The following is a 15,734-nucleotide window of genomic DNA, read 5'->3' on the forward strand; positions in this document are numbered from 1 at the left end:
ATACAGGGTCTTTAGGTTGCTTGCTAAACGTGAATTGGGCAATTTCTGGCATTAACTTCTGTACTAACAATGTATGAAATTCCAGGGTGCAGTCCAGATCAGTGGGGGGCAGTATCACCCCTGCCCTGCAACCTGGGGCACCTCACAAATACTTTGTTGTTGTAGCTTCCAGCATGGGCGGCTCACAGACAGCCTGTCAGCATGTTGGTCACACCCTGAGTGTCTGTGTGTAACCACAGCCCTGGTCCAGAAGCTCTGACCCCAGCAGCCTGTCAGCACACACCAGCCAGCCTCTGGCTTCCACCAGCCTTGGTTCTTACTTGCAGGGCGACCCCAGCACAGTCCTGGATTTTCCCTCAAAACCCATGTTTAGCGCTGTCCAGCCCTCTCCTGGACAGCTCTGCTATAGGTCTTGTTTTTAACATAGGTTTTGGTTTAATTTAGAGAGCATCCTAGAGGTGCATGGCAAATTATAATACTGGTAGTAGAACCCTGCCTGTTTCTATATCCTACCACGGGTACACTTATTTATATGTATTAAAATTAAAAGTTTGGGGTTTTTTTTTAAAACAGGAATTTTTTGACTTGTGGCCAGTTCTAATGGGTGAAGTTCCACCTTATTCCGGGCCCCGGACTCCAGATGGCAGAGTAAGTGGATGACCTAGTATCCTCTCCATCCCCCAACTATTTATTCTCACCACAAGCTTGAACCAGGATTTTTTTTCTTTGTAGGAAATAGTCTTTTACAAAGTTGTCGATTATATCCTACACGGAAAGGAAGATATTAAAGTTATCCCGTGAGTAAGCGAAGCTTTAGTACCACGTCTAGAGCTATTTCCACTGCCTCTGTGTAGCACAGACTGATAGGATATGTATCTGAAAATGAAGGTCTCCCATGAGCTAATGAACAGCTGAAGGAACAATGGGACATGGAATTGTTGGTTGCTTCTATTCATCAGGAATTCAGATTAGAATGTAACAAACAGGCCACTGTATCACTGTGGTAGCACCCACTCACAGGTAAAGTCACCACTTCTGTAGATACACAAGTCCACCTTTCCATTCCTAGCCCCTTCTGCCCAGTCCTTCATCACCAGCAGTCCAATCCTCCCATTCAAACGTCTTCTCTCCTGCCTTTCTTATTCACTGTCTGGTCCTCTGTCCCTTCTGTCTCATAGGTTCGGCCTCAAAGCCACACCTCTTCCTCCCATGCCCTACATCCAGGCACAGTAATTCCTGTTGCTTTGACACGTCTAGAAACTACCCTCTATTCTTGCCATGAGATCTTTCATATCGGCCTTTGTCATCTCTTGACTTGATGCCTGTAACAGCTTCCTGCTTTAGCTTGCCCTATGAACTTTCCTCACCCTCCAAATTATTGCTGCTGAGAAGTGCCTCTCCTAGTTTGAACCAGGTCAGTCCCTTCCCTGAACCCATCACTAGCATCCCCTAGCCACCCACTTCAAATTCAATGTTTGTTTTCCCTCTCATAATTCCCGTATAGCTGCCCTCATTGACTGCACGCCACCCTTTGAGATGCCTGCCCGTGTACCATGCTGCCTGCCTTATCAGCCCTTGGTCACCTCCTTCCACTTTGGACTCTGCCCTTCTCCATGCAGTCCCCTACACATGGCATGTCCCCGTACTCTCAGTTCTTCAAGATAGCTGCGTCTCCTTGTGCAAATACCATCTTAGTGAAATGCTAGTGCACCTGTGTGCAACAGGGAGTATGTCACCTAGCCTGGTTTTAAAAAAATCTAGGGTTGTAAGTCTTGACTACCTCTTGGTCATCTATTGCTTTGTATCTGTTTAATTTTGATGGTGAGCTCTTCCACAAGGGTCTGCAAGATTGGGCCTGTTACATTTCCCTTCTTCCCACTGTCTCATTTTTCTTTCTTTTTTTCTTTTGCATATTGAAGTTTAGAACCATTAAATACATTCCCAGTCCCATTTTGTATCTAGTTACGCTCAAGATGAAAAACTGGGAACTGACTGGAATACGCCATGCAATACTGAACCCTTTGAATCCTCTAACTCATCTACTGCCCCATCTGTTGATAATGAGAGTCTGATCCTATGAATTTTAACTCATGTGAGTAATCGTTGTTCACACAAGAAGATCCTTTGAAATCAACAGGACTACCTGGCTGACTAAGGATTAGCCGTGTAACCTCCATCTTTAATTTTTATTATACACACACTTTTGTTTCATTCAGAAATCCCACAGCAGATCACTGGGCACTTGCTACTGGACTCCCAACCTATGTAGCTGAAAGTGGCTTTGTAAGTATTTGACGAGAGCTTCATTGAGGGTTTCAGAAAGTCAAATTCATGTTTGCTTTCAACTATGGAAGACTGATCAATTTAGCTGCTTTAACTAGATTTAAAATCGAGTATTTTAGAAAGGAAATTATTGAACTTCATGCTATCTGTTTGTAAAACAAAATATTTTTATGATCTTCTAGATCTGCAATATTATGAATGCTGCTGCAGATGAGATGTTTAAATTTCAGGTACTGTGAAAGCTGTCATAGCTGTTAGACAGAATTGTTAACATAAATGTAACAGATTAATTTTTTATACGTACAAATTCCTGTAACTTGTTGCATTACTGATGCACTCAGAAAATACATTTTATATATTCAACATCTTTCTGCTTGCTGTTGCTTCAAGGAAGGTCCTCTAGATGACTCAGGATGGACTATCAAAAATGTACTGTCTATGCCAATAGTAAATAAAAAAGAAGAAATTGTTGGTGTTGCCACATTTTACAACAGAAAAGACGGGAAGCCATTCGATGAACAGGATGAGACTCTCATGGAGGTACAAGTGCTTACCCGCTCTGAAAGTAGCTTAGGTGTTAAATGGGAACCCTGCCTAAGACCCAATAATTCTTAGCAGTACATGTGGTCTCCAACGTTTTGCAGCCCCTAATCTTTTCTTTGATTGTGGAGGTGTAACTCAGTAGCTCTAGGTCTAAGAAATTGATTGATAGAGAGATTTTAGGCAGTTGAAGATTTAGTGGTATCAGGCCCAGCTTCTGAAGGGAATTGCACAACACCTGACAAGCATTTTCAAGTTCTAGATCCTGTACACTCAAACAGAACTAGCAAGATCATTTGCAATATCACCATCTAAGCCAGGGGTGGGCAAACTTTTTGGAAGTAGACAGATGACCAATTCATTTCACATAAGCCATTGAACCGCTGAAGGCAAAAGTCTTTGGATCACTTGGGGTATGGCTATGCTGTAATAAAACATGGACAGCTGGCCCATGTTAGCTGACTTAGCCTTGCACTGCGGGGCTACACAACTGCAATGCAGACATTTGGGCTCAGGCTGGAGCCTGGGCTCCAGGACGCTCCCTGATCAGCTGTCCTGGGCCAGGAATGGGTGTTTTATTGTAATGTAGACGTACCCTAGCAGCATGGCACAGATTTGAACCAGGAACCAAGAAGGCAGAGAATACCTTTGCATCCTTTTCCAAATCGTGAAGTGCCCAGTCTTGTTCTCACAGTTCTCAGTATTTCCCTTTCCAGCTGCACAGTGTTTTCACCAATCCATATCCACACCAGATTCACTTTCGATTGGGGGCCAAATCCTGGCCCCTTGACCTCTACAGTGCAGACACATTGTGCAGCCTGGCCAGACATCTTGGCTAAGGAGTTAAGCGTATCCTGAGATTAAACGGCTCTTTGGGCAGCTGCAGAGCGCCTGTGCAGCTGCCTCAGTTCTGGGGGCCGAGCACAGTTTCAAGGAGTTTCAGGCCAAGAGAAACCCCTTTTATATTGAGGCCTGTTTGTTTATTTCCAGCCAACCAGTGTAACAATTGTTCCCTTAAAGGATGAGGCCTTTGGCTGCTTAGACAATCATAACAAAAGGGAAGTCAAGAGAGAGATGTAATTCCAGTAAAATCTAGGTGTAACTTTGTCAAAGAACCTGTTAGGTTCTCAGTCTGTGTCCCAGTGTCTCTGCTGAATGACTTGTCTTGCAGTGCTAATGTTTCCCTAGAGAAAACATGAATGTTACCGTTAAAGTTTTAAGCCTGATTTTGTCACCCTTACTCACAAGTAATCATTACTCACATGATTAGTCACAAAGGCTACCAAGCTATTACTCACTCAGAGTTTGCAAGAACAGGCTCTCTGTTACTACTTAAGCAAGTGGAAAGTTTCTCATTTGTCAGAGAGCAACTTGGAACGCCAATGCCTTTAATGGCAGAATGTCAGTTTCCAGTCTCAGGCTAAAACCACCTGACTGGCTATTTAAAGGTTTTGGGCCATATATACTAAGCCATAGTGTGTTGTGTTCTGTGGTAAGCTCTGAGAGGCAGGACATTTTGTTCACATCCATCTATAGATCTATTGATAATAAGATGTGTTAGACTATGACGATGTTTTCTCTAGAAATAAACCAATAGCAATCAATGAGATACTTTAACATGCATAAGGAGGGCTCCGCTGTTTCATGGTTTCTTTTCTTTTTTAAGTCTTTGACCCAGTTCCTGGGCTGGTCTGTCCTCAACACGGATACTTACGATAAGATAAACAAGCTGGAGAATCGTAAGGACATTGCTCAGGACATGGTGCTGTACCACGTGAAGTGTGATAAGGATGAAATTCAGGAAATCCTGGTACTGCTTTTCAATTTATACTGTAATCAGCGTACAGATGTTGCATGCTTAAATAGCAACTGTGCCTGAGAGAGCTTGCATTTATGTAGCATGTTTTGTTCCAAAGTGTTGTATTTTACTACATGCATTTCTAAGGCACCCATCACCACAGAGTGAGTTTCCATTACATAATGGCCCATCAACATCCTAGTAAATGGGCCATATTCTCTCCTGCCCCACCCTTGTCAGAGCTGTGATATCACCTTCAATAGGGCCAGATCCATGTAGCTACTTCCTGGGAGCTTCCAGAGCTCCATTTACCTAAGGCCTGCACAGAGGGATGGCTTGTGATATGTGCCTTGAAGGTGGTAACGCTTCAGCTCAACCAGAGCTGACCAGAAAGAATTGCATTGCTGAAGAACTTCTGCAATTAATTTTAAACAAGCTTCGTACATACAGGTACACTTTACCATTGAGATGCAGTCACCTCTGGGGTGGGAGGACAGCTGCCAGGTGGGCAATGGTTGGGCCGGCTGGCAAGACCTTAGCTAAGGAAAAGCAAATGGTCAATGCTTAGTATTAAAAATGTATTTCAATGCTAACCCTGCAAACTCACTATAGGCTCTGAGAGTTAAGATGGGTTCTTTCCTTCTTGGGCATTATCAAGTCCTCACTACATCTGTGCAACTCCATTAGCCATAGCTGGGTTTCCACAGATTTCCCCAAAAGCATAGTCTGATGACAGTGACGTTGAATGGGCGTAGCAGAGTCTACAAGACCTCTACTCCTTGTGATGATGCTTGAGACAGAGAACCCAGCTTGAGTGTCAGTCCCCAGAGTGAGTTTGGAAGACAAACAGTTTTTCCACTTGACAATGGAGCAATGGGGGGAGGGATAACTCAGTGGTTTGAGCATTGGCCTGCTAAACCCAGGGTTGTGAGTTCAATCCTTGAGGGGGCCATTTAGGGATCTGGGGCAAAGATCTGTCTGGGGATTGGTCCTGCTTTGAGCAGGGGGTTGGACTAGATGACCTCCTGAGGTCCCTTCCAACCCTAATTCTATGATCAGAGAGATGCACTGCATATGGGAACCCATCACTGTCAGAGTCACTTTATAAGTCAGAACTGACCTTTAAGATCAGAAATGTAAGTAAGGTTCAGAAGAGAACATGTGTTTGGAAGTTGGACTAGATACCACTCCAAACATATGCAGCTTTAGTGCTGATTGTCGAGTTGCTGGTAAAATTAACATGTATGTGATCTCTGTAGCCAACACGAGAGAGGCTGGGGAAAGAACCAATGGAATGTGACGAAAATGAATTGACAGTACTACTGGTGAGTGCCCCATGCACCGTTGACTTGACAGTAAAGACAAATAAGAATTTGGCAGAAGTAGGAGAACACTATCCAAGTTCTTATAGTGACACCCCCTCAGCATGGTATCTGGTCACCTCCAAATAGAAAGAACAGAACTCCCTCCTTCCCATCCATACAGGCATGTGGCATAGCCTAGGATAGTATCATTAGAGGCCATGCCTTCCAGAGATCTTGGGAACAGGCTGCTTTGCACTATCTCTGGCACAAGGCATTACCTAATCAGCACAATTGAACCCCTACAGGACAAACCCTACTGAGAACCAGCTCAACTGCTAGGATCCTCCACTCATTTCGCTACCCAGAGCCAATACAGACCTAGGGCCACCACTGGCCTCTTTCACCAGTCCATGACCACTTTTGACCACATATGAAATCCACTTGGGGAGGCAGATCTCTTCTGCTAAATCCCAGCAGAGAAACCAAAACAGACTGTCACTGGAAGAAGCACTTTTGCCTTTATTGTTACCTAAAAAGCATGTTACAGTACTGATATTTGAGTAATCTGAAAGAATGCAGCAGCTCAAAGCAGCTGGTGGCATTTTTGAGACGACCCATGTCTGGCTTTCTGGGGAATGGCACACCCAGCATGGAAACAAGCCAAACTGTTTCTTTTTCAGAAAGAAGAACTGCCAGACCCCATTCAGTCTGAGATCTATGAGTTCCATTTCTCCGATTTCAAGTGCACTGAACTAGAGCTTGTGAAGTGTGGAATTCAGATGTACTACGAGCTTGGGGTGGTGAAAAAGTTCCAGATTCCACAAGAGGTAGGTGTCGGTTTCTGGTGAGATGTTACCGAATGATGCCTGGGAACTCCCAACCTCGTTAGATCCCCCTGGGAGGGAACAGTAGCTATTGATTTACAGTTAGCTTTCCACTACATAACCGCTAGGGTGGGTGCTCTGAAGATGGAGTTACAAACACCCATTTTTTCCCCCATAGTGCTAAGTGGAAGGAAGAGGTTGAAAACCACTGTCTCACAAGAGCAACACAGTTTCAGATACTATAAAATACATCTTTAGAATTACCTTACTTTGCAAAGCGTAGCTCATACTCGAGGCAGTGGTGCTAACAGAATGCTGTTGCAGCCTGGCAACTGAAATTTATTGCCATCTCGTGTAAACTGGCTGTAACAGTTCTGCAAACTCGCAGGCAGGCCAGAGATTCTCCACTGCCCTGCACCTTGGGCAGTCCTTTACACAGGGCTGGCTCCAGGCACCAGCCGAGCAAACTCATGCTTGGGGCAGCAGATTCTACGGGGTGGCATTCTGCCCAATCCTAGGGTGTCACGGCTGCCTTTTTTTTGGGGGAGGGGGTTCACCAATCCGGCTCCCCTGTAAGGGGTGGTGGCGCGGAGGAGGGGAGCACCCTGCTGGGAGCAGGCTGCATGCTCCATCTGCCCCAGCTGGTGCCAGGTCTGCAGCAACCCCAGCAGCCTGCGTCCTTCCCTCACCACCGACCGGAGCGACACGCAGCCCACCCGGCAGGCGGTGCAGCAGTCAGGGCCGCATGGCGAGCGCCCCATTGAAGCGCCCTGGCTTCCCCACTTCTCTCTCTCCCTCCGCCTCCTCTCCGCTAGCCAGGGCACGTCTGCAGCACAGGGAGTACCCCTGCACCCTGGCTCCGGCCGCCCCGCGGGTTTTTTTTTGTCCTGCCTTTTTTTTTTTTTTTTTTTTTTTGCTTGGGGTGGCAAAAAAGCCTGCCTTTACATCTGTAAAGGCAACCACCTTTACGGCAACCACCATTTTAAGTGAATGGAGGATTCTGATTTGGTACAATTTTGCCCAAGGTACGTGAACATAAAAACAGCCATACTGGGTCAGACCAAAGGTCCATCTAGCCCAGTATCCTGTCTACTGACAGTGGCCAATGCCAGGCGCATCAGAGGGAAGTGACTACAGAATGTACCAGGCAAGGGAGAATCAGGCCCTTAGCTCCGCTTAGTGCTAAGTGAGACAATGAGCGTTAACATCCCTAATATTTTGGCTTCTATCTTAAGAAAACAAACTGCCAGAGATTTTAGACTCAGCACTTCCCGAAAACCAGAATAGGGCAGTGACTGTCTGGTAGGCACTAGGGTTTTCAAGGTCTCTGAACTCAAGTCTGAGAGCACTTCCCACTCCCCACTCCCGCCCATTGACGTCAGTCAGAACTGAGGATGCTTGATATCACAGAGGTGGTGCTCACCACCTCGCCGAGATTGGTGCTTAACGAGGCTCAGACAAACTTGCAGGGTTGCTTTTAAAAAATAGCACCCCTGAAGTTTAGAAGAGATGTCAATCTTTATTCTGGGTATTAGCTCGCCTCTAACTAAGGGGGTTGGGAAGAAACTCTTCTTGTGAGCACTTGGAACACGCACTTAAGGCTTCTTGGCCCTTCACCGGAAGCATCTGTTACCAGTCACTGTCAGACACAGGATAGCAGATAAGAAGGACCACTCATCTGATCTTTCTTATTAACATTACAACTTGATACTAAAAAGTAGGCTTCCTACTTGGGCCAAGAACTCAGGGGCAGCTCCAGGCCCCAGCATGCCAAGCGCGTGCTTGGGGCGGCATGCCGCAGGGGGCGCTCTGCCGGTCGCCAGGAGGGTGGCAGGTGGCTCCAGTGGACCTCCCGCAGGAGTGCCTGTGGAGGGTCCGCTGGTCCCGTGGCTCCGGTGGACCTCCCGCAGGCACGCCTGCTGCAGGTCCGCTGGTCCCACAGCTCCGGTGGTCCACCAAAGCCGCGGGACCAGCAGACTCTCCGCAGGCACACCTGCGGGAGGTCCACCGGAGCCGCCTGCCACCCTCCCGGTGACAGGAAGAGCACCCCCCACGGCATGCCGCGCTGCTTGGGGCGGCGAAATGTCTAGAGCCGCCCCTGCAAGAACTGCAGCTGTACTGGCTATGTTTTCAGAGCTAACTTGCTCTGAGCTATCACAAGAATCACTGCCTTTTTACCACACGTGCACAATTCACCTCCCATGCCTTTGCGACAGAGCCTGGAAAAGAGAGAAAGAAAGACTGGTTTGGAACAGGGGTCATGCCTTAACATATTACTTTGCTACTCTACTGCCAGACAGAAGAGCCTTCTGAAGCATCCAGTGCATTGTCTGAAAATCTTAATTCTTCACATTAGTGTTGAATCCCACCTTACAGTGAAGAGTTCATAACAGTCATACGTGGATTCTTTCACTTTTTAAACAAGATACTACGGTTATAAAATATGGGGTCTATAAAGAGAAAATAAAACAAAATTTTAAAAAGTTTATTTCTAAGTGCATTAGATTACAATCACTAGGCTAGGCAATTGCTTTTGTAAGCTGTAACTTCTCGCTTGCTATGGAACCATACACATCTTTCAAAAGAAGAATCTAAGTTCTTAATCACACCACTGAAATGTAGGAGAAAAGATAACAGAAAATGGAACTCTAGGGTGAGATTAAGAAACAATAGTTATCTCCATTAAACACTAGACTACACAAAGAAACCAATGCCACCAAAGTATCCAACCCTTTTCTATTATACAATTAGATTCTCTCAAATAGTAGAGCACCACCAACCCTGACCTGATGTTTTCCCCAAAGAGTTATCTCCTCTCATTCTTTCCATACTTCTGTCAGACAGCTTTCTCCCTAATACAAACTAAGAAAGCAGAGCACCTACATTTTAAAGGGCCCCAGACTCCTCCCCTTCCCAGCATGCTTTGCTAGAAGACTGAGAGGGAGGCTCCCCCATCCTTAACTTGGCATAAGAAAAGCTAGTACTTTTTTATCACCTTTGAACAAGTTTTGCCACTGCCTTTTTCTGTAGTTCTTATCTGAAGCTATATTATCTTAGTTTTGTACGACTAAGGAAAAACCTTGATTCCTTTTTTCCTCCCAGAGGGCTCAAGGAAAATAAACACAGTTTGTTGAAAAGTCTCTCTTTAAATAAAAAACAACAAAAAACCTTGAGGGTCTTTCCTAATTTTTAGTGACCACTTGTTCTGTTACAGGCTACAAGATCATAAAAGCAACTCTATTATTTAGAGTGGTGAAGCCCTGGAATGGGTTACCTAGGGAGGTGGTGGAATCTCCTTCCTTAGAGGTTTTTAAGGCCTGGCATTACAAAGCCCTGTCTGGGATGATTTAGTTGGGAATTGGTCCTGCTTTGAGCAGAGGGTTGGACTAGATGACCTCCTGAGATCCCTTCCAACCCTGATATTCTATGATTTGTAGCTGATTGCTTTTGCTTTAAGAACTGTTTTTTCTAATCCTTTATTCTCATACATTTGTTCCCTGGTCGCTCCCAAGCACTATAAACTAGTTTGCTTCTGAGGCAAATCTGTTAACATTCTCTCACTGCTCTCCTATTTGTGCAGGTGCTGGTGAGATTCATGTATTCTGTCAGCAAGGGTTACAGGAAGATTACTTATCACAACTGGCGGCATGGCTTCAATGTGGCACAGACCATGTTCACACTTTTAATGGTATATCTTATGTACGACTACTATCTTTTCCCTCTTAACTGCGAAGCATGGTTTTATTTACAGGGACTCTTACGCAGTGAGTAGAAATCTTATGTGTTTTCTTACAAGTATCTGCCAAAGTCCTTTTTCAAAAAAGTCTTGTTAATAAAAAATACAAAAGTTAATCTAGAGAGTAATTCACACAAGGCAAATGGGTCTCAGTCCCCCTCTAGTGGCTAGTCCACAAAAATTTATGATCAAAAATTTATCATAAAATTTATGATATTACTGCTAGCTGATGAATGTTAGAGCTAAAGGATTACTGTACAGCAGAGCTCTGATACTGTAGCCCCCATGTTCAAACCCAAGAACAGCTGTTTATAGCAGAACCTTTCCCTTCAAGGAGTTAACATTTTATGAACAATAACAGCCCAACTGGAGCGGTCTTAAATGGATTAGAAAACAAGTCCACCCACTCTGAGGCCTGGTGCGTGCTCCTAAGGTGTAGCAGGACCAGCTCACTTTCTGAAGTGCTAGGGAGCTTGTCACGGAGTGTGGGGGAGTCAGGGTCCTGCACCCCCCACTTCCTGCAATTCACCGGGACTCTCAGCCAGCCAGTAAAACAGAAGGTTTATTAGACGACAGGAACACAGTCCCAAGCAGGCTTGTATGTACAACTAGGACCCCTCAGCCAGGTCCCTCCGGGGGGCAAGGATCTTAGACCCCAGACTTGGGGTTCCCTGCCTCTTCCCAGCCAGCCCAAAACTGAAACCAAAAACCCGTCCAGCAGGCTCTCTCCCCCTGTCCCTTTGTCCAGTTTCCTGGGCAAAGGTGTTAACTTGCCCCATCCACTTCCAGGCTCAGGTTACAGGCTCAAGTACTGTCCCTTACCTAAAGCCACCCCCTGCTCTCCCCTCCCCCATGCAGACAGTTCCAGTAAAATTAAATGACAGTCCCAGGTCAATGCACCCCACTCCCTACTGTATCACAGAGCTGCAAGAGGAATTAGACATAATGCCTCCCTGAACTCCCCTGGGGCAAGGAGGCTCCATGCCAGGTTCAACACAGACCTGTGCCCAGCTGGTTTCAGACCACCTTTGGGAGGTGCTTGTCCTCTGACTCCATCTCAGGAGGGGATGAGGGAGGATATATGAGTTAAGGTCAGTACAGTACTCAGATGCTACGGTGATAAGTAACACTGACACATAAGGATCTCTCATATACATAACTAAGACACACATGCTCTGATCTTGAAATGTGTTTCCCCTTTCCTTTCTGCAATTCTTGTGCTGATTCTAGAGTGTGTCTTGTATGTGGCTTCACAAATTCCATGCTTAGTTTTTTAATTATGTTTAGTGTAAGAGACTCCTACTCACCTAGCAGACTCACTCGGATTTATTTTCTGTCAGAAATACTAACGAAAGCATGTGATTCTCTCCCCCTAGACTGGCAAACTGAAGCGTTACTACACAGACCTTGAAGCCCTTGCTATGGTAACTGCAGCTTTGTGTCATGATATTGATCACAGGGGCACCAACAACCTTTATCAGATGAAGTAGGCACTTTTCTATTGCTTTACATGATTCCAGTCATTGGGCGCATGTAGTGGTGGAGTGGGATCTAACCGAATTCACACCACACCCTGTTCCCACTGACACTCTGACAGCTGCGGAAGCTGTAGTTTGATAGGCTATTATAGCAATCGGTGTTTGGCCAAAGCAGCAGTTCGTTTTTTAAGATGGGACATTAAGCTAGAGAGATATTGGAGGTAGGGGGAAAATGTTATGCATGACCCTCAAAACTTGAGCTTCAAAGGGGGAGCCAGGAGTGACCTGGTCACAACCCCTGCTGGGTTTCTAAGCAGCAAGCTGGGTCAGCGTCTCATGGGTGGTTACTCTTTGCTGTTACATTAGACATTCTGCTCATGGTTATAGTCTAGGGCAGAGGTGGGGAAACTACGGCCCACAAGCCAGATGTGGCCTGTGGGACCATCCTGCCCGGCTCTTGAGCTCCCGGCCGGGGAGGCTAGCCCCTGGCCCCTCCCCTGGTGTCCCCCCTCCCCCACAGCCTCAGCTCACCATGTTGCCAGTGCTCAGGGCGGCGGGGCTGCGAGCTCCTACCAGACAGCGTGGCTATGAGGTGCTCTAGGCTGCGCGGGGGCGTGACTGGCTCCAGCCTGGCGGCGCGGCTGCCAGTCCTGGTGCTCTGAGTGGCATGGTAAGGGGGTGGGGAGCAGAGGGGTCGGATAAAGGGCAGGAGGTCCCGGGGGGACAGTCAGGGGGTGAGGGAGTGGATAGGGGTCGTGGCAGTCAAGACAGGGAACAGGGGGGAGTTGGATACAGGGTGGGGTCCGGGAGGCAGTTAGAGGTGGGGGTCGTGGGAGAGGGCAGTCAGGGGACAAGGAGCAGGGGGGGTTGGATGGGTTGGGGCTTCTGAAGGGGGCAGTCAGGGGGCTGGAAGTGGGAGGAGATGGATGGGGGCCAGGCCAGGCTAGGCTGTTTGGGGAGGCACAGCCTTCCCTACCCGGCCCTCCATACAGTTTCAGAACCCCGATGTGACCCTCAGGCCAAAAAGTTTGCCCACCCCTGGTCTAGGGGAAAGCGTACAGCTAACAACAGCACACAACCTCACGACTTCGGGGGCTAGTCATGCCCCTCCTCCACAAGTAATGCACCCACCTGCCACGGTGCTTGCTGGCTTTATTGCTCTAGTGCTACTCCCACTCCCTGTACAGGATTTAGCTGTGTGCAAGGATTTCACTGTCAGGGGTTTGCACTGGGATTTCACAGATGTTCTGTAAAATCTAGGAAACTGTGCAAGGGCTACTGCTTTTCCTGTTGTTTTAAATCAATAAAATACGTTGAGTTCCTAAAGTAGAATAAACCTGCTCACACATTACAATAAGGGCCATTTATTAAGGGTTAATAAATGATTCAAAGATATAAGCATGTTAGACCTGAGTAGGTGTTTAGATGGTTTATAAATACTGCAGTGAAAAATGTTACAGCTGGTTAAAAGCTAGAAGAATCGTTTGATCAATTGATAAGCCATTTATTTAAAATATTATCTATTAACCCTTTATCCACTAGTTAAACCTAGATATAAAGTGTGATAAACTGAAATATTAAAATAAGACACTCTGTAAAACTCCCTTGTTCATTAGTGTTGTACTAACTTTTGAATTTTTAATTTACCCAATTAGATCTCAAAATCCGTTAGCAAAACTTCATGGTTCATCAATTTTAGAGAGACACCACTTGGAATTTGGAAAGTTCTTGCTTTCAGAAGAGGTTTGTAATGTACATTATTAATGGAGGAATTTGGTTGATTTGCTGTCAGCTGAATTTTAATTGTTCAACACTCTGCAGTTTCACTTTGCAGGGGTTTGTGCCAACATTTTACTTGGGTTCAGATCTCTGAGGACTTGAATTTATTCCACCAGATCACTTAAAGTTTTACATATGAACCAACTCCAAAGTCAAAGTGAGTTTCGGTTAAAATGGCAGATTTTCTCTTGGGTTAGTGGTGAAAACATGTAGAACTAAAAAGGTCACCTGGTTTCCTTGCAAAACTCTGGTGCACAAACTGTTTTACAGTGCCTACCATAATGGGCTTAAGGTGCTACCACCATGTAAAAGCTAAACAAATCAGCCTGAGATTGCTCTTGAGATTTGTGAGCCTCTTCCCTGAACATAGTCCATGCATGTGATGAAACTGAAACCAGATGCCATGGGGTTCACGCAGCTCTAATCCTGTAAAGGAGAATCTTCAACTCCCATGTTTTATCAGACACTTCCAAATATCTGAAGCCTGTGAGTACTTCCCTTTACTGCAGACATTCCCTCTATTGCGTACTTTCAATCCTCTAGCTAGGGACAGTGAAAGACATATCTCTAGTCTGCCTCTACCTTCTGTAATTTGGCATGTTCATTATATATATCAAAATGCCTTTCACCTACACAGCACTCTCCATCTGAGGCTCTCCCGGAACTTTACTGCCTTGCCTCACCACTGCCTAGTGAGGTAGGCCAGTGTTGTTCCAGTTATACAGATAAGGGGGAAATGGAGGTGCAGAAGTTAAGTGACTTGCCCATGTTTTAACAGGGCATCTGTGACAGAACCAGGGAGAGACCTTGAAGCAAAGCTTACAGGGTTCTTAAGTAAGAGGACTCAGAACCCATAATGCCCATTGACTGTCTTTAATCATCCTTCCCCCACTATGGGCCAAATCCTGACAAATTCATTCAGTTAAACTTTTACCTCAGGCAAACTCCCATTGAAGACAATGGGAGTCCAGTTATACACTGAGTAACTATTTCAGGGTATTGGGCCCCATCCAATGCCCATTTAAATCATTGGGTGTCTTTGCATGGACCATGGGAATTGGACTGAGCCCTCAGCCTGCATTTTGATTGTAGCTGAAGATGTTACACAATGAATTAATACCCATATTCTGAGATGAGCAATCCACCGGATATCGAGAATCATGTACTAAACTTTGTTTTCCTTTAGTCCCTGAATATCTACCAGAATCTCAACAGGCGACAGTTTGAGCATGTGAATCATTTGATGGAAATTGCTATCATAGCAACTGACTTAGCACTTTACTTCAAGTAAGTGAGTCGTGTATTTCAGCAAACACATTGCAAATAGCTGGTCACATTTGTCTAAAACATCACAACTAATTGTCCAGGCTCGTTGTTGGCAGAACTCCTATTAACAGCGGCTGTGTCTTCAGGAGACCCTGTGTGTGCTGTCAAGTATTACTTAATTTAAAATCATTTTAAAACACTGATTTTGATTTAAATACGTATTTTTTCCTAAATTGATTTTTGTTGAGTTTTAAATTGCTAACGGGGTGATTTTGTTTTCCTGGTTTCTTTAGTTAGTTTCCTTATTAACACATTACACTTTAGATTTTACAGTAAGACGTTTCACATTAAAAATACTGATCAGTGCCAAAGAACAGTCCTTGGTCTTGTTAACATCCATTGAGAATAGCATAGCCCCAAACAGAACGTAGACAAGCAAATGGCCCATGCTATATTTGCAACTAACCTTCCAATATAATTAATTTCTGCAAGTCATGACCAGGCTATATTCATCCATCAGGGTTTGCAGTATGAAGTCAGAGACCTGGGCTCCTAAGCAGGGCCGGATTTCCTATTTGGCACAGTAGGCACATGCCATGGGGCACTGGTGTTTTAGGGGCACCTTACCTCTCTAAAACTGTGTGCAACATGAAGGTCAGCTGTAGGCGCGGGAGAGGGGTGGGAGGCAGCACTGAAGAGACCATGCCTAGGGATGCGTAAGGTGTA

At 45.6% G+C, this 15,734-nt stretch overlaps 1 protein-coding gene across 1 annotated transcript in view; it reads left to right on the plus strand.

Moving 5' to 3' along the window:
• PDE6B (phosphodiesterase 6B) overlaps positions 1-15,734 on the plus strand; it is a 36,732-nt gene that overhangs the window by 6,387 nt on the left and 14,611 nt on the right. The window contains exons 5-16 of the mRNA XM_050944400.1: positions 574-648; positions 733-797; positions 2,217-2,283; positions 2,466-2,513; positions 2,674-2,823; positions 4,490-4,633; positions 5,881-5,946; positions 6,606-6,752; positions 10,330-10,437; positions 11,862-11,971; positions 13,619-13,706; positions 14,929-15,029. Of these exons, the coding sequence (XP_050800357.1) occupies positions 574-648; positions 733-797; positions 2,217-2,283; positions 2,466-2,513; positions 2,674-2,823; positions 4,490-4,633; positions 5,881-5,946; positions 6,606-6,752; positions 10,330-10,437; positions 11,862-11,971; positions 13,619-13,706; positions 14,929-15,029 (1,169 nt within the window). The remainder of the gene's footprint in view (positions 1-573; positions 649-732; positions 798-2,216; positions 2,284-2,465; positions 2,514-2,673; positions 2,824-4,489; positions 4,634-5,880; positions 5,947-6,605; positions 6,753-10,329; positions 10,438-11,861; positions 11,972-13,618; positions 13,707-14,928; positions 15,030-15,734) is intronic.

This window comes from Gopherus flavomarginatus, chromosome 3, assembly GCF_025201925.1.
Source record: "Gopherus flavomarginatus isolate rGopFla2 chromosome 3, rGopFla2.mat.asm, whole genome shotgun sequence".
Lineage (NCBI taxonomy): Eukaryota > Metazoa > Chordata > Testudines > Testudinidae > Gopherus > Gopherus flavomarginatus.